The sequence below is a fragment of the Meles meles genome, chromosome 17, assembly GCF_922984935.1.
Source record: "Meles meles chromosome 17, mMelMel3.1 paternal haplotype, whole genome shotgun sequence".
NCBI lineage: Eukaryota > Metazoa > Chordata > Mammalia > Carnivora > Mustelidae > Meles > Meles meles.
Window position 1 is genome coordinate 46,315,917 of NC_060082.1, and position 19,196 is coordinate 46,335,112.

At 36.9% G+C, this 19,196-nt stretch overlaps 1 protein-coding gene across 4 annotated transcripts in view; it reads left to right on the forward strand.

Annotated features, from left to right (window-relative positions):
• Positions 1-19,196, forward strand: part of TDRD5 (tudor domain containing 5) — an 87,207-nt gene that overhangs the window by 57,163 nt on the left and 10,848 nt on the right. For 3 of the 4 annotated variants that reach the window (XM_045983443.1, XM_045983444.1, XM_045983445.1), the window contains exons 11-14: positions 4,555-4,755; positions 5,226-5,384; positions 14,631-14,813; positions 15,554-15,697. In XM_045983443.1, the coding sequence (XP_045839399.1) occupies positions 4,555-4,755; positions 5,226-5,384; positions 14,631-14,813; positions 15,554-15,697 (687 nt within the window). Of the gene's footprint in view, positions 1-4,554; positions 4,756-5,225; positions 5,385-7,607; positions 7,770-14,630; positions 14,814-15,553; positions 15,698-19,196 lie in introns of all 4 variants that reach the window. The other variant, XM_045983442.1, reaches the window with a different exon arrangement.

A 19,196-nucleotide genomic window follows, 5' to 3' on the forward strand; every position in this document is an offset into this window, starting at 1 on the left:
ATGTAGATATATTTCTTTATGTAGTTAGCAATATCATGCACCTAACTTCATGTTTTTCCCTCAGAACTCTTTTATCTTTTTTAAAAGATTTTATTTATTTGATAGAGAGAGAGATCACAAGTAGGCAGAGAGGCAGGTGGGGTGGGGGTGGGGGGATGCCGGCCCCCTGCTGAGCAGAGAGCCCGATGTGGGACTCGATCCCAGGACCCTGAGATCATGACCTGAGCAGAAGGCAGAGGCTTAACCCACTGAGCCACCCAGGTGCCCCTCTTTTTTTTTTTTTTTTTTTTTTTAAGATTTTATTTGAGAGAGTGCGCACGAGCAGTGGAAGTGGCAGGCATATGGAGAGGGAGAAGCAGGCTCCCTTCTTGGGGATCATGGGATCATGACCTGAGCCGAGGACAGATGATTGACCCACTTAGCCACTCAGTCACCCCAGAACTCTTAATTATATATGCTATACACACTTACTACACTCCATTTGTCTGTTTAACCTTAAGTTACCAGTTGCTTACGTACTACATGGGTTATTACTTTAAAAAATTATCTGAGGGGCGCCTAGGTGGCTCAGTCATTAAGCGTCTGCCTTTGGCTCAGATCATGATCCCAGCGTCCTGGGATCAGGGCCTGCATCAGGCTCCTTGCTCAGTGGGGAGCCTGCTTCTCACTCTCCCACTCCCCCTGCTTATGTTCCCTCTCTCGTTGTCTCTCTCTCTGTCAAATGAATAAATAAATAAAATCTTTAAAAAAATTTTTATCTGAAAACCGCAGTATAGAAGAAAGAAGAATAAAGAAAACATTACTTATTATTCTTCTTTTCAAACACATTCAATTTATAACTTTGATGTGTGTTTCTTTCAGCTTAATTTATTGAGTGTTGGGGGTCAGTTTTTGTAGGATTGTTAGGATTATGTAAAACAGTAATATTATTTTATATTCTTTACTCAGCATTATTATAGCATAAATTATAATGTTACCATAGTTCTCAATTTTAATAGATTCATATTAATTTATTAGGTAAATTTATATCATAGATTGATTAACTGTCCCTTTATTGTTAGACATTCAATCTGTTCTGATTTTTTAAAAAAATTTTTTGTAAGACTTTATTTATTTATTTATTTGACAGAGATCACAAGTAGGCAGAGAGGCAGGCAGAGAGAGAGAGGGGGAAGCAGGCTCCCTGCTGAGCAGAGCCTGATGTGGGGCTTGATCCCAGGACCCTGGGATCATGACCTGAGCTGATGGAAGAGGCTTAACCCACTGAGCCACCCAGGCACCCTTCTGTTCTGATTTTCGAGTATGTAAATCATGTATGCAGTTATAGTTTTTGTGCAAGTAAGTATTCAGGATTGTGTTTTAGCCATGGTTTCTTTCTTCCATCAGGAGCTCAGGGCTAAATTTGACCCACTTGGAACCAGTGTTCATTATTGTCACATTAGCCAGATGGCTTCCATTTTCGTGTCTCTTTTTGTTTCCTTATTTCCTTCCTGAAGTGATTCTGACCTTAAGGCTTTTGCTCACTCTGTTCCTTGGAATAGCTTGTTCAAAGCATTCTCATGGTTGGCCCATTTTTGTCACTCAGATTTAAGTGCAAATATTATTTCCCTAGAAGGACTTCCTTGACCAGCCAATTTAAAGTACATGCTCCTACTTTAGTCGTTCATTGCAGTTTATCTTTATAACACTCTATCTGGTATTATCGTAATTATTTGTTCACATACACGGTGTAAGCTTCTGAGATGAGGGGCCTTGTCTCTAGGTGCCTGGATCAATGGTCGCGTCATGGTAGGTGCTTAATAAAGGTCTTCAACTAAGCGAATGAATCTCAACTTTTTATCTTTTTTTCTGGTTTCAAAAATAGTTAATGTGTTTGGTAATGGCAGAGTAACAACAGAGTAGCATGGTGGGACTAATACTCCCATAGGCAAAATCCAAAGCAGGTGGAAAAGCAGAGATCTACCCTTGGGGGGTCAAGCTGTAGGTGGTAAGATCAGGAAATTTTCAGCTTCTATGCTGGGGTCAATCCCCCAGTCTCTAGCCTCCTTGCTAGCTTGAAGAGTTAGAGGACATTGTTTGGGACTGGCAGAACAACTAGGAGTTATAGGAGAATACTTGAAGGGAGGGAGCCACAGGTTGGCTATTTCAAAATCAGTGACTGCCATCTGCCCATATCCTTAGACAGCTACTAAACTCTGCAGGCATTAGAACCCAGTGGCCTGAGCGGGACATCACAGGCTTATCTATTCTTTCTTTTTGTCACCTTGCATGCATTATTTTGAAAAGTTTTTTAATCATTCCGCTGACACACTGTATTATTTTAGGGATTACTCTAGGAAATACAACACATGTTGTAAATAGCGATCCAAAGACATTAGAACACTTTCTTCTTTAACCTCCTCTTCTGATCTATTTTTGTTGTCTAATTATTGTTTTAAACCCCTCAAGAAACGGACCATGTAAAATGGTGTTCTCCTGGATTTAGTCCTGTGTTTCCATTTCTTAGCTCTTCATTCTTGCAGCCGAAACCCCTTGAGAACATTTTCCTTTTATTCGAACTGTATCCTTTAAGATTTCATTTTGCGAGGGTTTGCTGGTGGCAAACTAAGTCATGTGTACCTAGACACAAAATTTTGCTCTTATTTTTGGCAGATACATTCACTACAATTTTAGGTTGGCAGGTAATATGTTTAGTGCACTGAAGATATCATGACAGTGGGTTCTGGTCTCCCTTACCTTATTGGAGAAGTCAGCTGTCAGGGTGATGGATATTCCTCTGAAGGCAATGTCCTTTTTGTCTATAATTGTTTCTAACATTTTCCTGTTTATTGCTGGTGTCTTCAGTTTTAGTATGTTTATGTGTGGATTTATACTTATTTATCCTGCTTTGTGGTTTATTGAACTCCCTTTATCTGCGCTTTGTTACTTTTTATTAAATCCGGCAAATTCCCAGCCACTCTCTTTAGTTAGTATTGTCTTTCCCCCAATATTCATATTTATATTCCCTCTGTCTCTGTTTCTGCATCTCTTTCTCTGGGACCACAGTTAAAAGTGTGTTAAACTTTCTCTTTCTTTTTTTTTTTCTTTTTTTTTCTTTTTTATAAACATATAATGTATTTTTATCCCCAGGGGTACAAAAAAAAAAAAAGTATGTTAAACTTTCTCAATTAATTTTCCATATTTTTAAGCTCTGTATTTTATGTATTTCTCTCTTTCCATATTACATTCTGGGTTTTTTTTTCTTCCCAAATTTTCTTCCACTTTACGGATTTACCCTTTAATTCTATCTAATCTGCTGCTGAGTCAATCTTTTAGGTTTTAAGTTTTGGTTATTATATTTTTACTCCCTAAATGTTCTCTTTGTTCTGTAGTTTTGCTAGATGAATTTTTATACATTGCTGGTCTCTGCAGAAGCTTTCAAATTAATCTTTTTTTTAAGTGTAGTATGTTGTATAATTGTCTAAAAAGTTTTTGAAGGTTTACTTACATTGTTTCTGCTTGTTCTTACTTATGATTAGTTGTTTCTTTGTATGCCTTTTATCTCTGCCCATGTGCTATTGATTGTCTTTGAAAAATTATTTGTGAGAATGTTTGAATAATATGGGATAAGATTGCTTACCTCTAGAGAGATTCGCATTCGCTTCTGCCAGGTACCTAGGAATACTCCTTGTCTGGAATCATGTTAATTTGAATGAACAACTTGAGGATTTGTCTACTATCCAGGTGATGTGAAAATTGAACTGCCAATCCAAGGCTAGATTATTTATTTTCCTTTTTTTAAAAAAATATTTTATTTATTTATTTGAGAGAGAGAGAGCACAAGCAGGGAGAGGGAGAAGCAGGCTTCCCACCGAGCAAGGAACCCGATGCGGGGCTCGATCCTAGGACTCCAGGATCATGACCTGAGCCGAAGGCAGTTGCTTAACCAACTGAGCCATCCTGGTGCCCCTCTTTTCCTTTTTAAGGCAAAATAGTTCCCACTTTTCCTTTAATTCTCTCCTGAGAATCTTTTACTCTCTCGACAGTTCTTTGATGCTGTTGGACATATTTAGAAAATATTTTGTCTAGAATTTTAGTGGTTTCTGTGGAAGGATTAGTCCAGTAATTTAACTTAATCATTTCAGAAAGTGAAAGTGTGTCACCACATAAATAATAAAGGTTTTGGGTGCCTGGGTGTCTCAATGGGTTAAAGCCTCTGCCTTCTGCTCAGGTCGTGATCCCAGGGTCCTGGAATCGAGCCCCACATCGGGCTCTCTGCTCGGTGGGGAGCGTGCTTCTCCCTCTCTCTTTCTTCCTGCCTCTCTGCCTACTTGTGATTTCTGTCTGTCAAATAAATAAATAAAATCTTTAAAAAATAATAAAGTTTTTTTCCATAATCACATTTTAAATAATTTTTCCTTTACTCTTTTATCCTGCAGTGTGTAATTCTAATACTTTTATGGTTTTATTTTTACACAAAAATCTCTAATTCATCAGGAATTTATTTTTGTATGTGGTTACTATAATTCATGTTTGAATTTGTTTTCTGAATCTCATGTCTTGATTATATTTCAGGAACATTGGACATCCAGAGCTATTTTGCAGTTTCAGAAGTTGTGTGGTTTGAAGCCGTTAGTGGGGGTAGTGGATGAATATGTAGACGGAATCCTTAACATTTTCCTGTGTGATACATCGTCAAATGAAGACATCTATTTCCATCATGTCTTGAGAACGGAGGGCCATGCTATTGTATGCCGAGAAAATGTCCCTTCTAAGGTGGAGCAGTCTGGATGTGTTTTGTAATATATTTTATTTAGTCCCAATGCTTGAAGAAGGTGTAAGATAATTTAATAGAGAAGTTATTTGATGTATTCTTTAATCTTAGAGACATCGGTGAGATGCCTGCCTTCTTAATGCAGAGCAGTCTCTTAATTTTCAAATGACCACAAAAAACTACCTTTGGCTGATAGTGTACTTTTAAGTAACTGATTTGAGGATTCTATCTTACCTCAAATAATTTCTTTGAGGCCTTGTTAGAGAAGACAGCACTCTTGTTTTGCAGATGTTTATGGTGATGTCTGCATCACTGTTAATAATAATTTTTGTGACTCGGAAAAATTATCAATATGGAAAATTTTTTAACTGTTAAATTTTAGAAGATAACATTTCCACATTTGAAAATTATGAAGTGCTGAATTTTTCACTTTATCTCTAAGTGATTAAACCCTTCTTTTTTGTAATCCCAGGGTTTCAGAGAACTCAACCCTTTAGCTTTATATACTAAATCCAGTTCAGGGCTGGAGGATGTGGTTCTGACAGAACTGGGTTATCCTTCCCAGCAGCACTATTTTAATGAAGACCGAGAGATAAGTCCACAATCAAAAGAGAGTGAATTATATACCCTGGTGAGAGGTTTTTGCAAAAATTATTATAATTCTTTCTTATTATTAACATTTAATGAGTTATTATTATATGCCAAACACTGAAAAACAGCGTGAGCATAATATGTAATTTAATCCTCATAGAATGCCTGTGATATAGTTGCTGTAATCATCCTTGCTTTATAGGTGAGGAAACTGAGGCTTTCCAAACCTAGGAAAGTTCAGGAACTTTATGCAATGATCTTAACAGTACCTTGTCTCTCATTATTTACTGGTTTAAATCTTGCTACAGTCATGCTTTCTCCTGTATGATTTCTCACATATATTAAATTCCATTACTGCCTTGGTACAGTTGTGACTTCACCTACACTAATCTAATTGCTGTTCTTCTCTTTGCATATCTCAGATTTTTCCAGTGTTCTCATTTCTTTTTTTTTTTTTCTGTAAGTCTTTAATGACTCCCACTCACAGTAATAGCATTATTATTATTACCACTATTACTATTCCATACTATTCCACCCAACAGTAGTGGTAATAAAAATTAAAAAAAAAACCAGCAACATTTATTGAACTTGAACTACGTGGGAGGGACTATTCTAAGCACTCTCATGTACTAATTAATTTTATGATCACTTTACCAGGTTGGTACTTTCGTATCCCTGTTTTAGACAGAAGTAAAATGAAGCACCAAGTAAAGACTTATTTAAGACTTTTGAACAAATAAATAAACATGCCCTCTGAGTCTTAGATTCCTCATGACAGCAAGTACTGGCCTAAGAATATAGGATGTGTTTGATTGAGAGCTAAAGTGGTTTTGGGCCCGGGAAGGCTTTTTATTTTCACTGAATAAAATATTATTTTGCTTAAATATGTTTTATATATCTGACTTGTAAAATAAAATTGTAGAGATGATCTTATGTTTTTAGTAGATATTTGCTAACTATTAGATAAAAAGGGAGGGCCAGTTTGACCACTGGGTGATTAGCCTGTTCTGAAAAATAGGTTTGAATGTTTAGTGCTGCATGTTTGAAATAGATAATATTAGATTTCTACTTAATGTTAAAATTAATTAGGCTTATTTGGCCCATAACACTTTCTGAAGCCTGAATTTTTCTTAATCATTATAACTTGATTGGAACAGTTATGTTTCCTGATTCTTAAACTGTGATTTGAATACAACCTTTATCATCACTGTGTTATATGTTCCAATAACCGTAGTTCAGTCTTGAAAATGAAATAAGGCCATCTTTTCTGCTAAAGAGATAAGAATTAAAATTCTTTTAAACATTTTTTTTAAAAGATTTTATTTATTTATTTGTCAGAGAGAGAGAGGGAGAGAGAGCGAGCAAGCACTGGCAGACAGAGTAGCAGGCAGAGGCAGAGGGAGAAGCAGGCTCCCTGCTGAGCAAAGAGCCCGATGTGGGACTCGATCCCAGGACGCTGGGATCCTGACCTGAGCCGAAGGCAGCCGCTTAACCAACTGAGCCACCCAGGCGTCTCAAGAATTAAAATTCTTGTATCCCACCCCAACCTGTATCCCATGGACTTCATACACACACACACACACACTTACCCACCGACTCCCTACCTGTGTATACCCCGTTCCCTGTAATTGCTACTCCCTTTAAATCCTAACCGTTTGTGTTACCTCCTTCATTGCATCTTTTTAAGACATCTTCCTCCCCAACAATATTTTGGTCATATTTCTGCAATGGCTCTACACTGAAGGTTGTACAGTGATTATCTGATTTTGTATCTTCCTGCTATATTTGTAGTTCCTTTATTTATTTATTTTTAAAGATTTTATTTATTTATTTGACAGAGATTACAAGTAGACAGGCAGGCAGAGAGAGAGGAGGAAGCAGCCTCCCTACCGAGCAAAGAGCCCGATGCAGGTCTCGATCCCAGGACTCTCGGATCATGACCTGAGCCGAAGGCAGAGGCTTTAACCCACTGAGCCACCCAGGAGCCCCTGGAGTTCCTTTAGAGCTGCAATCCGCAGTATTCATCTTTACATCCACAGAGCTACCCTGCACACATTTCATAATCTGTGCTCCGTAAGTGTTTGTTGGCTTGAACTAGTTTGGCAGGATAGGAAGGTGTACAGTCAGTCATGGATAAAGTTAGAAAATAATGTAGTATCCGTATGAGCCATAGTGAAAAATTCCTCCCAGAATGTATAGGCATGCAAATTTTAGAAACAGCATTAGTAGGAAAATAAAATAATGTCTCTTTCATATCTACTAGCAAGATATTAATGATGAAAAGGCTTTCACTCACCTTAAATCTGAACTAAAAGAGCCATTAAAGGATTCTGAATTCAGTTCTTTGGAAACCCAAGATAAGTGCTGTGAAGAAGACCCAACATGGTCCATCCCAGAGCTGAAGGATCTGAAGGAAGAAAATGAGGTAGGAGAAGGAAGGAGTTTTTTGAAAATGTAATTCATATACTGAACTCATAAGTGAAGGGGACGGGAACGAGATCGCTCTTTAAATTCTGCTTTCAGTGCCATCAGAACATCTTGCACAGATGAATTACATTTTCTCTTTAGCAGTCACCAGTACGAAAGTTGAAACAACAGAGCCTTGATCACAAAAAAGGAAAGTCATTATCTGGCTTTGATGTGTTAGTTTCTATCTCATTGCTTTGGGCAGTCTTCAAGAATTTTGTGGTGATTAGAAATGAGTACTGAGATACAGTATCTGGAGAACACAACAGGAAAAACCTCGACAGCTTTCGAGGATGTATTTTATTTTTATTTTAACCTAATGTTTACGTACACATAGCTTGGAGGGCCCCATAACACCTACCTCTACATTTTGTATTTCACAGAGCAACCATTTTCATCTCTTCCAGCTGCTGCTTTTGGGATTTACCTGTTTCTTTCATTAAATAACATGCTTACATTGTTATTTCCTGAGTTTTCAGTTTTATGCCCTTCTGGAAAAGAGGAAGGTTTCCTTCTCTTTTATCCTTTTGCCCCACCACACACAAATGTATCCTTTCTGTCCCCAGTCCCCCATCTTACTAATGTTGTACCACCCTTTCCAGTAGATCACTTTTCAGTGTTTACATTATTACTGTAAATGCTATTGACAGTCTAGTAGTATGCTGTGGCAACATAACAGATTTTTGTGTAAAGATAATGAGGAGTGATGTGGTCAGTGTAGGCCAAACTGTTCTAGTTGTTTGTTATCTTGCCAGCACTATTTTATCAATAATTTTCATTTTTAGCCATTCAGATAGATATGTAGTAGTGTCACAGTGTGATTTTAACTTGCATTTCCCTAATGAGTGTTGTTGAACATCTTTATATGTGTTTCCTTGCCATCCATATGCATACTTCTTGGGGAAATGTCCAAGCCTTCTGCCCATGTTTTGGTTGGGTTGTTTGTTTTCTTGCTATAGATTTTGAGAGTGCTTTAAATCTTCTGAATCCTAGTACTTTGTTAGATTTGTGATTTTCAAATGTATTCTCCTGCTTGTAGCATGTCTGTATTCTCTTTATAGTGGTTTTCATACCACAAAATTTTAAGAAATTCCAGTTTGTCAGGGTTTTTACTCTAGGATTTTTGATGGATTCCTGTCTCACATTTAAGTCTTTGATCCATTTTGAATTTATTTTTGTGTGTGGTGTAAGAGAGTGGTCCAGTTTCATTCTTTTGTGTATTGTCCAGTTTTCCCAGCACCATTTGTTGAAGAGACTCTTTTTTCCATTGGCAATTCTTTCCTTTGTCAAAGATGAGTTGGCCATATATTTGTGCGTCCATTTCTGGGTTCTCTATTCTGTTCCATTGATCTTTGTGTCTGTTTTTGTGCCAGTACCATGCTATCTTGTTGATTACAGCTTTATAATACAGCTTGAAGTCTGGAATTGTGATGCCTCCAGCTTTGTTTTTCTTTTTCAACATTACTTTGGCTATCTGAGGTCTTTTCTGTTTCCATACAAACTTTAGAATTCTTTGTTATAGCTCTGTGAAAAAATGCTGGTGTTACTTTTTTTTTTTTTAATTTTTATTTATTTGACAGAGATCACAAGCAGGCAGAGAGGCAGGCAGAGAGAGAGGAGGGGGAAGCAGGCTCCCTGCTGAGTAGAGAGCCCCATGCAGGGCTCCATCCCAGGGCCCTGAGATCATGACCTGAGCTGAAGGCAGAGGCTTAACCCATTGAGCCACCCAGGCACCCCTGCTGGTGTTACTTTGATAGGGATTGCATTAAATATGTAGATTGTTTTGGGTGGCATAGACATTTTAACAGTATTTTTTCTTCCAATTCGTGAGCATGGGATGTTTCTCCATCTGTGTGTGGGGGGGGGGAGGTCTTCAGTTCCTTTCCTAAGTGTCTGTAGTTTTCAGAGCACAGATATTTTACCTCTTTGGTTAGTTTTATTGCAAGATATCTTACAGTTTTTGGTGCAGTTGTAAATAGGATCAGTTCCTTGATTTATCTTTCCAGTGCTTCCTTATTGGTGTGTAGAAATGCAACAGATTTCTGTACGTTGATTTTCTGTCCTGCGAATTTGCTGAATTCTTGTATCAGTTCTGGTAAATTTTTTTGTGGAGTCTTTTAGTTTTTCTAAATAGAGTTATCATGTCATCCGTCAAGAGTGAAAGTTTGACTTCTTCTTTCCTGTTTGGATGCTTTTTATGCCTTTTCGTTGTCTGATTGCTAAAGCTAGGACTTCTAATACTATGTTGAACAACAGTGGTGAGAATGATATCCCTGTCATATTTCTGACCTTGAAGAGGGTGTTAGCTGTGGGTGTTTTGTGTGTGACCTTTATGATGTTGAGATATGTTCTTTCTGACCCTACTTTCTGGAGGGTTTTTTTGTTTGTTTGTTTGTTTGTTTTAATTAGGAAAGGATGCTGTGTTTTGTCAAGTTCTTTTGCTGTATCTATTGACAGGATGATATGATTCTTATCCTTTGATTCTTATCCTTTCTTTTATGTGCTGTATCACATTGATTGATTTGTGGATTTTGAACCACCCTTGCAGGCCAGGAATAAATCCCACTTGGTCATGGTGAATAATCATTTTGATGTACTGTGTATTCGATTAGCTAGTATCTTGTTGACAATTTTCGCATCTGTTTATCGGGGATAATGATCTGTAATTCTCTTTTTTAATGGGATCTTTGTCTAGTTTTGGAATCAAGGTAATGCTGGCCTTGTAGAATGAGTTTGGAAGTTTTTCTTCCATTTCTAGTTTTGGAACAGTATCAGAAGAAAAGGTATTAACTCTTCTTTAAGTGTTTGGTAGAATTGCCCTGGGAAACCATTTGCCCTGGAACTCTTGTTCATTGGAAGATTTTTGGTTACTGCTTCAATTTCCTTGCAGTTATGGGTCTGTTCAGGTTTTCTATTTCTTTCTGGTTCAGTTTTGGTAGTTATATATTTCTAGGAATTCATCCATTCTGTTTCATTGATTTCTGCTCTAATCTTTATTCTCTTCTTCTGGGTTTAGGCTTTATTAGCTCCTCTTTCTCCATCTCTAGGTGTAAAGTTAGATTGTGTATTTGAGACTTGTTCCTTGAGAAAGGCTGAATTGCTTGCTGTGTACAATAGGACTGCCTTTTGCTGCATCCCAAAGGTTTTGAACAGTTGTTTTCATTTTCATTTTTTTCTATGAATTTTTAAATTCTTCTTTATTCTTAAATTCTTTAAATTCTTCTTCTATTCATTTATTAGTAGGATGCTCTTTAACTTCCATGGATTTGAGTTCTTTTCAACTTTCCTCTTGTGCTTGAGTTCGAGTTTCAAAGCATTGTTGTCTGAAATTATGCAGGGAATGATCCCAGTCTTTTGTTACCACTTGAGGCCCAGTGTGTTTTCCATTCTGGAGAATGTTTCATGTGCACTCATGAAGAATGTGTATTCTCTTGCTTTAGGATGGAATGCGCTGAATATACCTGTTAAGTTCGTCTGGTCCAGTGTGTCATTCAAAGCCATTGTTTCCTTGTTGATCTTATGTTTAGATGATCTGTCCATTTCAGTGACAGAGGTGTTAAAGTCCCCTACTGTTATTGTATTATTATCGATGTGTTTCTTTAATTTTGTTAATAATTGGAATATATAATTGACTGCTCCCAAGTTAGGGGCATAAATATTTACACTTGTTAGATCTTCTTGTTGAATAGACCCTTTGATTATGATACAGTGTCCTTCCTCATCTCTTAATACAGTCTTCGGTTTTAAATCTAATTTATCTGATATATGGGTTGCCACACTTGTTTTTTTTTTGATAACCGTTAGCATGATAAGTTGTTCTCCACCTCTTCACTTTTGATCTTTGGATATAAAATGAATTTCTTGCAGATAGCATATGAATGGGCCTTACTTCTTTATCCAACCTGATACCCTATGTCTTTTTTTTTTTTTAAGATTTTATTTATTTATTTCAGAGAGAGAGAGAGAGAGAGAGAGACGGAGTGAGAGAGCATGAGAGGGTTGATCAGAGGGAGAAGCAGACTCCCCATGGAGCTGGGAGCCTGATGTGGGATCGATCCCAGGACTTGGTGATCATGACCTGAGCCGAAGGCAGTCACCCAACCAACTGAGCCACTTAGGCACCCTACCCTGTGTCTTTTGACTGGGACATTTAACCCATTTACATTCAGAGTAATTATTGGAAGATGGAGTTTAGTGCTATTATATCACCTGTTAAGTCACTTTTTTTGTATGTTGTCTCTGTTACTTTATGGTCTATATTACTTTTGGGCCCTCTCTTCACTTAAAGTATCCCCTTTACTATTTCTTGTAGGGCTGATTTAGTGATCACAAATTCTTTTAATTTCTCTTTGTCCTGGAAGGTTTTTAATCTCTCCTATTCAGAATGACAGCCTTGCTGGATAAAGTATTCTTGGCTGCATGTTTTTCTCATTTAGCACCTGACTGTATCGTGCCAGTCCTTTCTGGCCTGCCAAGTCTTTGTGGATAGGTCTTTTGCCAGTCTTATTATTTCTACCTTTGTAGGTAGTGGAATTCTTATCCTGAGCAGCTTTCAGGTTTTTCTCTTTGTCTGAAATTTGCAAGTTTCACTATTATATGTTGGGGTGTTGACCTATTTTTATTGATTTTGAGGGGGTTTCTCTGTGCCTCCTGAACTTGAATGCTTGTTTTCTTCCCCATGTTGGGGAAGTTCGCTGCTATAATTTGCTCCAGTATACCTTCTGTCCCCTCTCTTTCTTTCCTTGTCAGTTTTTTTTCTTATGTATTTTGGAGTTTTATTGTCAGGTGACAGGTATTAATAGGATTGGTATGTTTTCTTGATGAACTGACCCTTTCATCATTATGAAATGTCTTTATCCATAGTTACTTTATTTGCACTGATGCCTGCATTGTCTGATAACAGTATAACCACTCCAGCTTTATTTTTTTAACTGTGACATAATATATCCTTTTCCATCTTTTTACTTCTAATCTACCTATGTCATTATATTTGAGGTAAATTTCTTGAGACAGCATATAGTTTAGTCATTTCTTAAATCCATTCTGATGATCTGAATTTTAGTTAGTATGTTTATATATTTTACATTTAATATCATTATTGATATATTTTGATTATAGGTCTACCATTTTAATATTTTTTTTACCTCGGTTTTTCATTCCTTTGCTTTTCCTTCCTTTTAGTGTTATTCTTTTTTTTTTTTTTGCATTTTTCTTACTTAGTATTATTCTCTTTTTAATAGTTTGTTTTAGTTATTATATTTTTATTATATCTGTCTGTATAGCATTTTGACTGGTTACTCTAGGAATTACAATATACATCTTGGCTTTTCACAGTAGATATAATCTGTATGTACTAATTCAAGTGGTATATAGATATCTTACCACCATTTAGGTATTTTACCCCTTCCCACCTCCTTTATGCTATGTTTATATTTAACAAGTATATAGGTTGAGAGTTTATAATGTTATAGTTTTTGCTTTCTACCTTTAAATATATTATAAACAATTCAATAGAAGAAGAGTCCCATTACACTTCCCCAGATACTGATCATTTCTGTTACTCTTTATTTCTGATATACCAACTTTCCTTCTGGTATCCTCTCCTTTCTATCCAAAGAACTTCTTTAGCAATTCTTTTAGAGTATACCTGTTGGCAATGAATTTTTTCAGTTTTCTTCATTGGGAGTGTATTTATTTTATCTTCATTCTTGAAAGATATTTTTGCTGGATGTAGAATTCTGAGTTACTGGATTTTTTCTTTCAGGCCTTTAAAAATTTCTTTCCACTTCCTTCTGGCTTTCATAATTTCGGATGAAAAATCTGCAGTACTGGAATTGTATCTTTATAATAACGTCATTTTTCTTTGTCTACATTTAGGATTGTTTGTCTTTAGTTTTCAAGAGGTAGATTATAATCTATTTAGACGTGAATTTCTCTTTGAGGTTTGCTAAGCTTTTTGAATCTGTAGGTTTTTGTCTTTCATCAAATTTGTGCCATTTTCAGACACTGCTTCAAATACTTTTTCTGTACTGTACTCTTTCTTTTCTCCTTCTGGTACTCCCATGAAGTAAATGTTAAACCTTTTGGTATTGTCCTATATGACTCCAAGGCTCTGTTTTTGCTTTTATTTTCCCAGTTTTTTCTCTCTCTGTTGTTCAGACTGGATCATTCCTATGGATCTCTCATCAGGTTCATGCATTCTTTACTTTTATTTCTATCCTGCTATTGAAAACAGACCTAGGGGTCTTGATATTTGGTATAAAAACCTTTGCTGAATTCCCCTGTGTTTATGCTTGCCCCACCGTCCCTTTGACCCTCCAGAAGACCCTCTGGCTTTCCAGCAGGAAAAAGAGGTGTGGCTTCTTTTGTATATAGAATAGGGTGGGGTATCTGGAGATTTAATTGCTTCTTACACAGACTTTTTACCAGTGCTTTTCTTTTTGTTCCCACTTTACATTCTCATTTCTAAAAACCTTGTACAATTTCTGAGCATTTGCCATATCTGGTATAAATTCAGGTTGCTTCTCAGCTTTTCCTGCTATATAAGCTCAGGATTCTACTTTCTCAGGACTGCTTAGAAGGTTATCACTTACGTTCTTTTCTATATCCAGAATGTAGATTGTGTTTTCTTCTGTTCTAACAATGAGTTTGTATCTAAAATCTGAATATTTTGGTGATGTTTCAGGAGAGAGAGGGTAATCAGTTATGTATTCAAACTGCCATCTTTACCTAGAATCCAGAAAAAAAATTGTAGACCTAAATTTTAAAATATATAGGAACTGTAAGTTAAAGGTTTTCTTTGTCTTCTGATACATTCTAGGATGAGATCCCCACTGGAATGCCATGCCTGGAATCAGTGACTATCGGTGATGATGTTTGGGATGAAAATTGGTTACCTTTGCAGGCTAAAATGGATAAAGGGGGTGATGCTGCCTCCCACTTATTTACCTCAAGCCTTGGTGGAAAGAAACCATACCCATCATGTAAAGAAATGCCACAAAAGGTTAGATCCCTGGGAAACAACAGATCATTACTTAAAAATGGAAATGTAAATTTCTGCAAGAAATCTATATACTCTGGAATTCAAAAGAATTTATCACATGATAATTCAGAAGTATTCATATTTTCCCCCAAAGATGGTAGTGATAGGGAGGAGGACAAGTTGAAACAGGGAAGAATAAATCATGGACTTATTATCCCATCTAACCTTTTAACCATTATAACTTTTGTTTTAATCATTGGAATCTTAGGCCTTGGGATCTATAAAAACGCTGTTTTCACTAATTTTATTTTTATTGCATTAGCATTGTAATATAATCTCTGGGTCTCTGTATTGAGAATAGAAGCTATTATTGGACCTAAAATATATTTAAAATATAACTTATTTCTCACTGTTTCTTAGAGGAAATAGCTACACTTAAATTGCTTCTTATTATTTATGCCATTTAAATACTAGCTGATCATGAAAAGTTATCTGGCCATGAAAATAGTATTGAAGAAAATACTACAAACCAGAGTTGTATTTATTTTTATGACATCTGTGTGTTCCAAGAAATTCAAGATATCAGATATGGACCAATAAAACAAGAGAGGGTGGGGAAGTCACACTGATACAGAAACTTAATAAACACATTTTCTTGTTTAATCAACTTTGCCTCCTTGCCTTTACCTTGCCCATGTTATTCTCTGTCTGGATCATGTGGCACTATGCCTTGGTTTATGTTCGCAATTTTTTCTCCATAGGATTGGTGCTTTTCTGGACCCAAAGATACATGGGATGATTCATGGCAGCCTTCAGGCCTTGTGAATGGAATGAAAGGAGAAGTTCAAAAACAAGAGGGATTAGATGCTCAGGAAAAAAATACTGGCACAACCAGGATTCAAAAGGTAAATGTCTAATGAATGTTACTGACAGATTCTCATGAGGAAGTGCTTTCATTTTTAGAAAGTAAAATTCTGGTTAATGATCTGTCTCTAGCATTTGGTGGAATACATATACACAACATGTAGGTTGATTTTAAAATTAATTTCGGTCAACTTAATTTATCTCTTCAGAAGAAAATCCCAAGTTTAGAATTGAAAGATTGATAAAAATCTCTATGTAAGAGAAAAAACAGTTATTTTCATATAATTTAGCCAAAAATAAAAATCTCTATTTTTTTCTTTTGTGTTGCTGTAGCAGAAAGCACTAATTCTCGAACAAAATATATTTGCTTTCTGTTTTTTCAAATATATTATGAGCATGATGAAACAGCAGGACAATTTGTTTGAATCATGAAATCTGGCCACCAGGCCTCTGCACTTTTATTTTCATGTGTCACATTGAAAATAAAGGGCTCAAGGCTGGGAGACTTGTTGAAAAGCAGATTTGTGGAAGAGGAGTTTTCTGAATGATGTATTTCCTTCAAAATACGGTTATTTTGTATGAGAGCATTGATAAAGTATTCTATATTATATAGAACACTCTGTTCCAGAAACAGAGTGCTTAACAGCACAGATTTAGTTTTAGGGTAACACCTCAACCCATCAAAAAAACCCAGTGCCCATTAGCAGTCACACCCCTTTCCCATCCTCCCACAGCCTGAGGCAGCTACTAGTCTGCTTTCTGTCTCTATAGATTTGCCTCTTTGGGGCATTTCATATAAATGTCATATAATATGTGGTCATGCGTGATTGTGTTGTTTCTTTTGCCCATGCTGAGCTTTTTAGTTTCATCTAGTCCCACTTGTTTATTTTTGTTTTTGTTGCTTATGTTTTTGATTTCATATCCAATAAATGATTACCAAACCCAGTGTCCTCAAGCTTCTGCCCTGTGTTTTCTTCTAGGAGATTTATAGTTTCAGGTCTTATGTTTAAGTCTTCAATCCATTTTGAGTTAATGTTTGTGTGTAGTGTAAGATAAAGGTCCAGTTTCATTCATTTGTCTGTGGATATCCAGTTTTCCCAGCAACATGTATTGAAGACACTGTCCTTTTGAAGAGGAAAATTACCCAGTGCAGGCCCAGGCCAAGCAGCCCCAGAGGATGAAAAGTTACTAACAATAAGCTAGAGATAACCAGAAGCCCTACTGGGAGCAACAGGCTTCTAGGCACAGGCTCCCTGCCTTACTGTTCCTGCCTAAAGCAGCCCTCCCTCCCACCCCCATCCCTTGGTTTAAACCCGCCTACCAGGAGTCAGCATAGCCCTTGGAACCTGACTGCCTGCAGTGCCCTATAAAAGCCCTATAACCCTGTTGACCTTGGCCCAGAACTTGGAGCACTAGCTCATCTGGGTCCCCTGGTGTAAAATAAATAGTTCTCCTCCTTCTCTGAGTGTCACTTGGTCTCTCACAGGTCTGATTATTTTTCTGCAGCACTTTCCCCATTGTGTAGCCTTGGCATCATTACCAAAGATTGGTTGACTAAATATGTGTGTTTTTATTTGGGGGCTCTCAATTTTATTCTTTTGGCTTATGTCTACTTTGTGTTAGTCCCATAATGTTTTTATTATTATTAAATTAAATAATGTATTTATTATTATTTATTACTGGAACTTTGTAGTATATTTTGAAATCAGGAAGGGTTGATCCCTCCTTTCCCCAATCCTTAAGACTGTTTTGGCTATTTGGGGTCCTTTGTGGTTTCATATGAATGTTAGGATTGTTTTTCTGTTTTTGTAGAAAATGCCATTGACATTTTGATAGGAATTGCTTTGAACCTGTAGATCACTTTAGGTAGTATGGAAATTTTAATAATATTAATTCTTCCAGTCTGTGAGTATGGAATATCTTCCCATTTACTTACGGCTTCCATCAGTGTCACATAATTCTCACCTCCTATTCTTTTTGGTGTTATTGTGAATGTGATTTTTTTCTTAATTTCCAAGTAATCTCTACACCCAGTGTGGGGCTTGAACTCACACCCTCCGAGATCTTGAGGCAACATGCTCTGCCAGCTGAGCCAGCCAGGCACTCCTTAATTTCCTTTTCAAGTAGTTCATTTAATGAACTGATTTTGTTTGTTGATATTTGAGTATTCGCGTAGTCTAGCTAAGGATTTACAAATTTTTTATAGCTTCCAAAAAAACTAGCACTAATTTTCAGTGATTTTTTTGTGTGTATTTCATTTATTTTTACTCTAATTTCTGTTATTTCATGCCTTCTGCTAACTTTGGCCTTAGTTTGTTCTTTTTTTAATTCCTTAAGGTATAAGGTTAAGTTGTTTGTGATTCTTCTTCTTCTTTGTTTTTTTAATGTCGGCATTTACTGCTATAAACATTCCTCTTTGTCTACCTTTGGCTCAGGTTGTGATCCTGGGGTCCTGAGATTGGACCTTGCACTGGGCTTCCCGCTCAGCTCCCTCTGCCCCCCCCCCCCCCCCCCGCCAAGAAATAAAGTCTTAAAAAAAAATTCCTCTTAGCTCTCATTTTGCTATATCCCATTGCTGAAGTTCTAGAACATAGGTGAGGTTTGGTGGGGTGAGGTCCGGAGCCAATGACCAAGAAATAATTCTTTTTTTTTTGAAGATTTTCAGAAAGTTTTATTTTCCAAATAACCAGTACATTTAAAAGATAGCTAGAGTGCAATTGTACTTACCTAAAAAAACTACTAAAAATAGTATATTAGGAAATTTATCAACTAAACATGAAAGTTTCATTTTTTTTCACATCCTTTTTTTTTTTTTTTTTAATTTATTTTCAGCGTAACAGTATTCATTGTTTTGGCACCACATCCAGTGCTCCATGTAGTACGTGCCCTCCCTATTAGCTACCACCTGGTTCCTCAACCTCCCATCCCCCCTCCTTCAAAACCCTCTGATTGTTTTTCAGAGTCCATAGTCTCTCATGGTTCATCTCCCCTTCCAATTTCCCTCAACTCCCTTCTCCTCTCCATCTCCCCATGTCCTCCATGTTCTTTGTTATGCTCCACAAATAAGTGAGACCATATGATACTTGACTCTGTCTGCTTGACTTATTTCGCTCAGCATAATCTCTTCCAGTCCCGTCCATGTTGCTACAAAAGTTGGGTATTCATCTTTTCTGATAAAGGCATAATACTCCGTCGTGTATATGGACCACATCTTCCTTATCCATTCGTCCGTTGAAGGGCATCTTGGTTCTTTCCACAGTTTGGCGACCGTGGCCATTGTTGCTATAAACATTGGGGTACGGATGGCCCTTCTTTTCACTACATCTGTATCTTTGGGGTAAATACCCAGCAGTGCAATTGCAGGGTCATAGGGAAGCTCTATTTTTAATTTCTTGAGGAATCTCCACACTGTTCTCCAAAGTGGCTGCACCAGCTTGCATTCCCACCAACAGTGTAAGAGGGTTCCCCTTTCTCCACATCCTCTCCAACACACATTGTTTCCTGTCTTGCTAATTTTGGCCATTCTAACTGGTGTCAGGT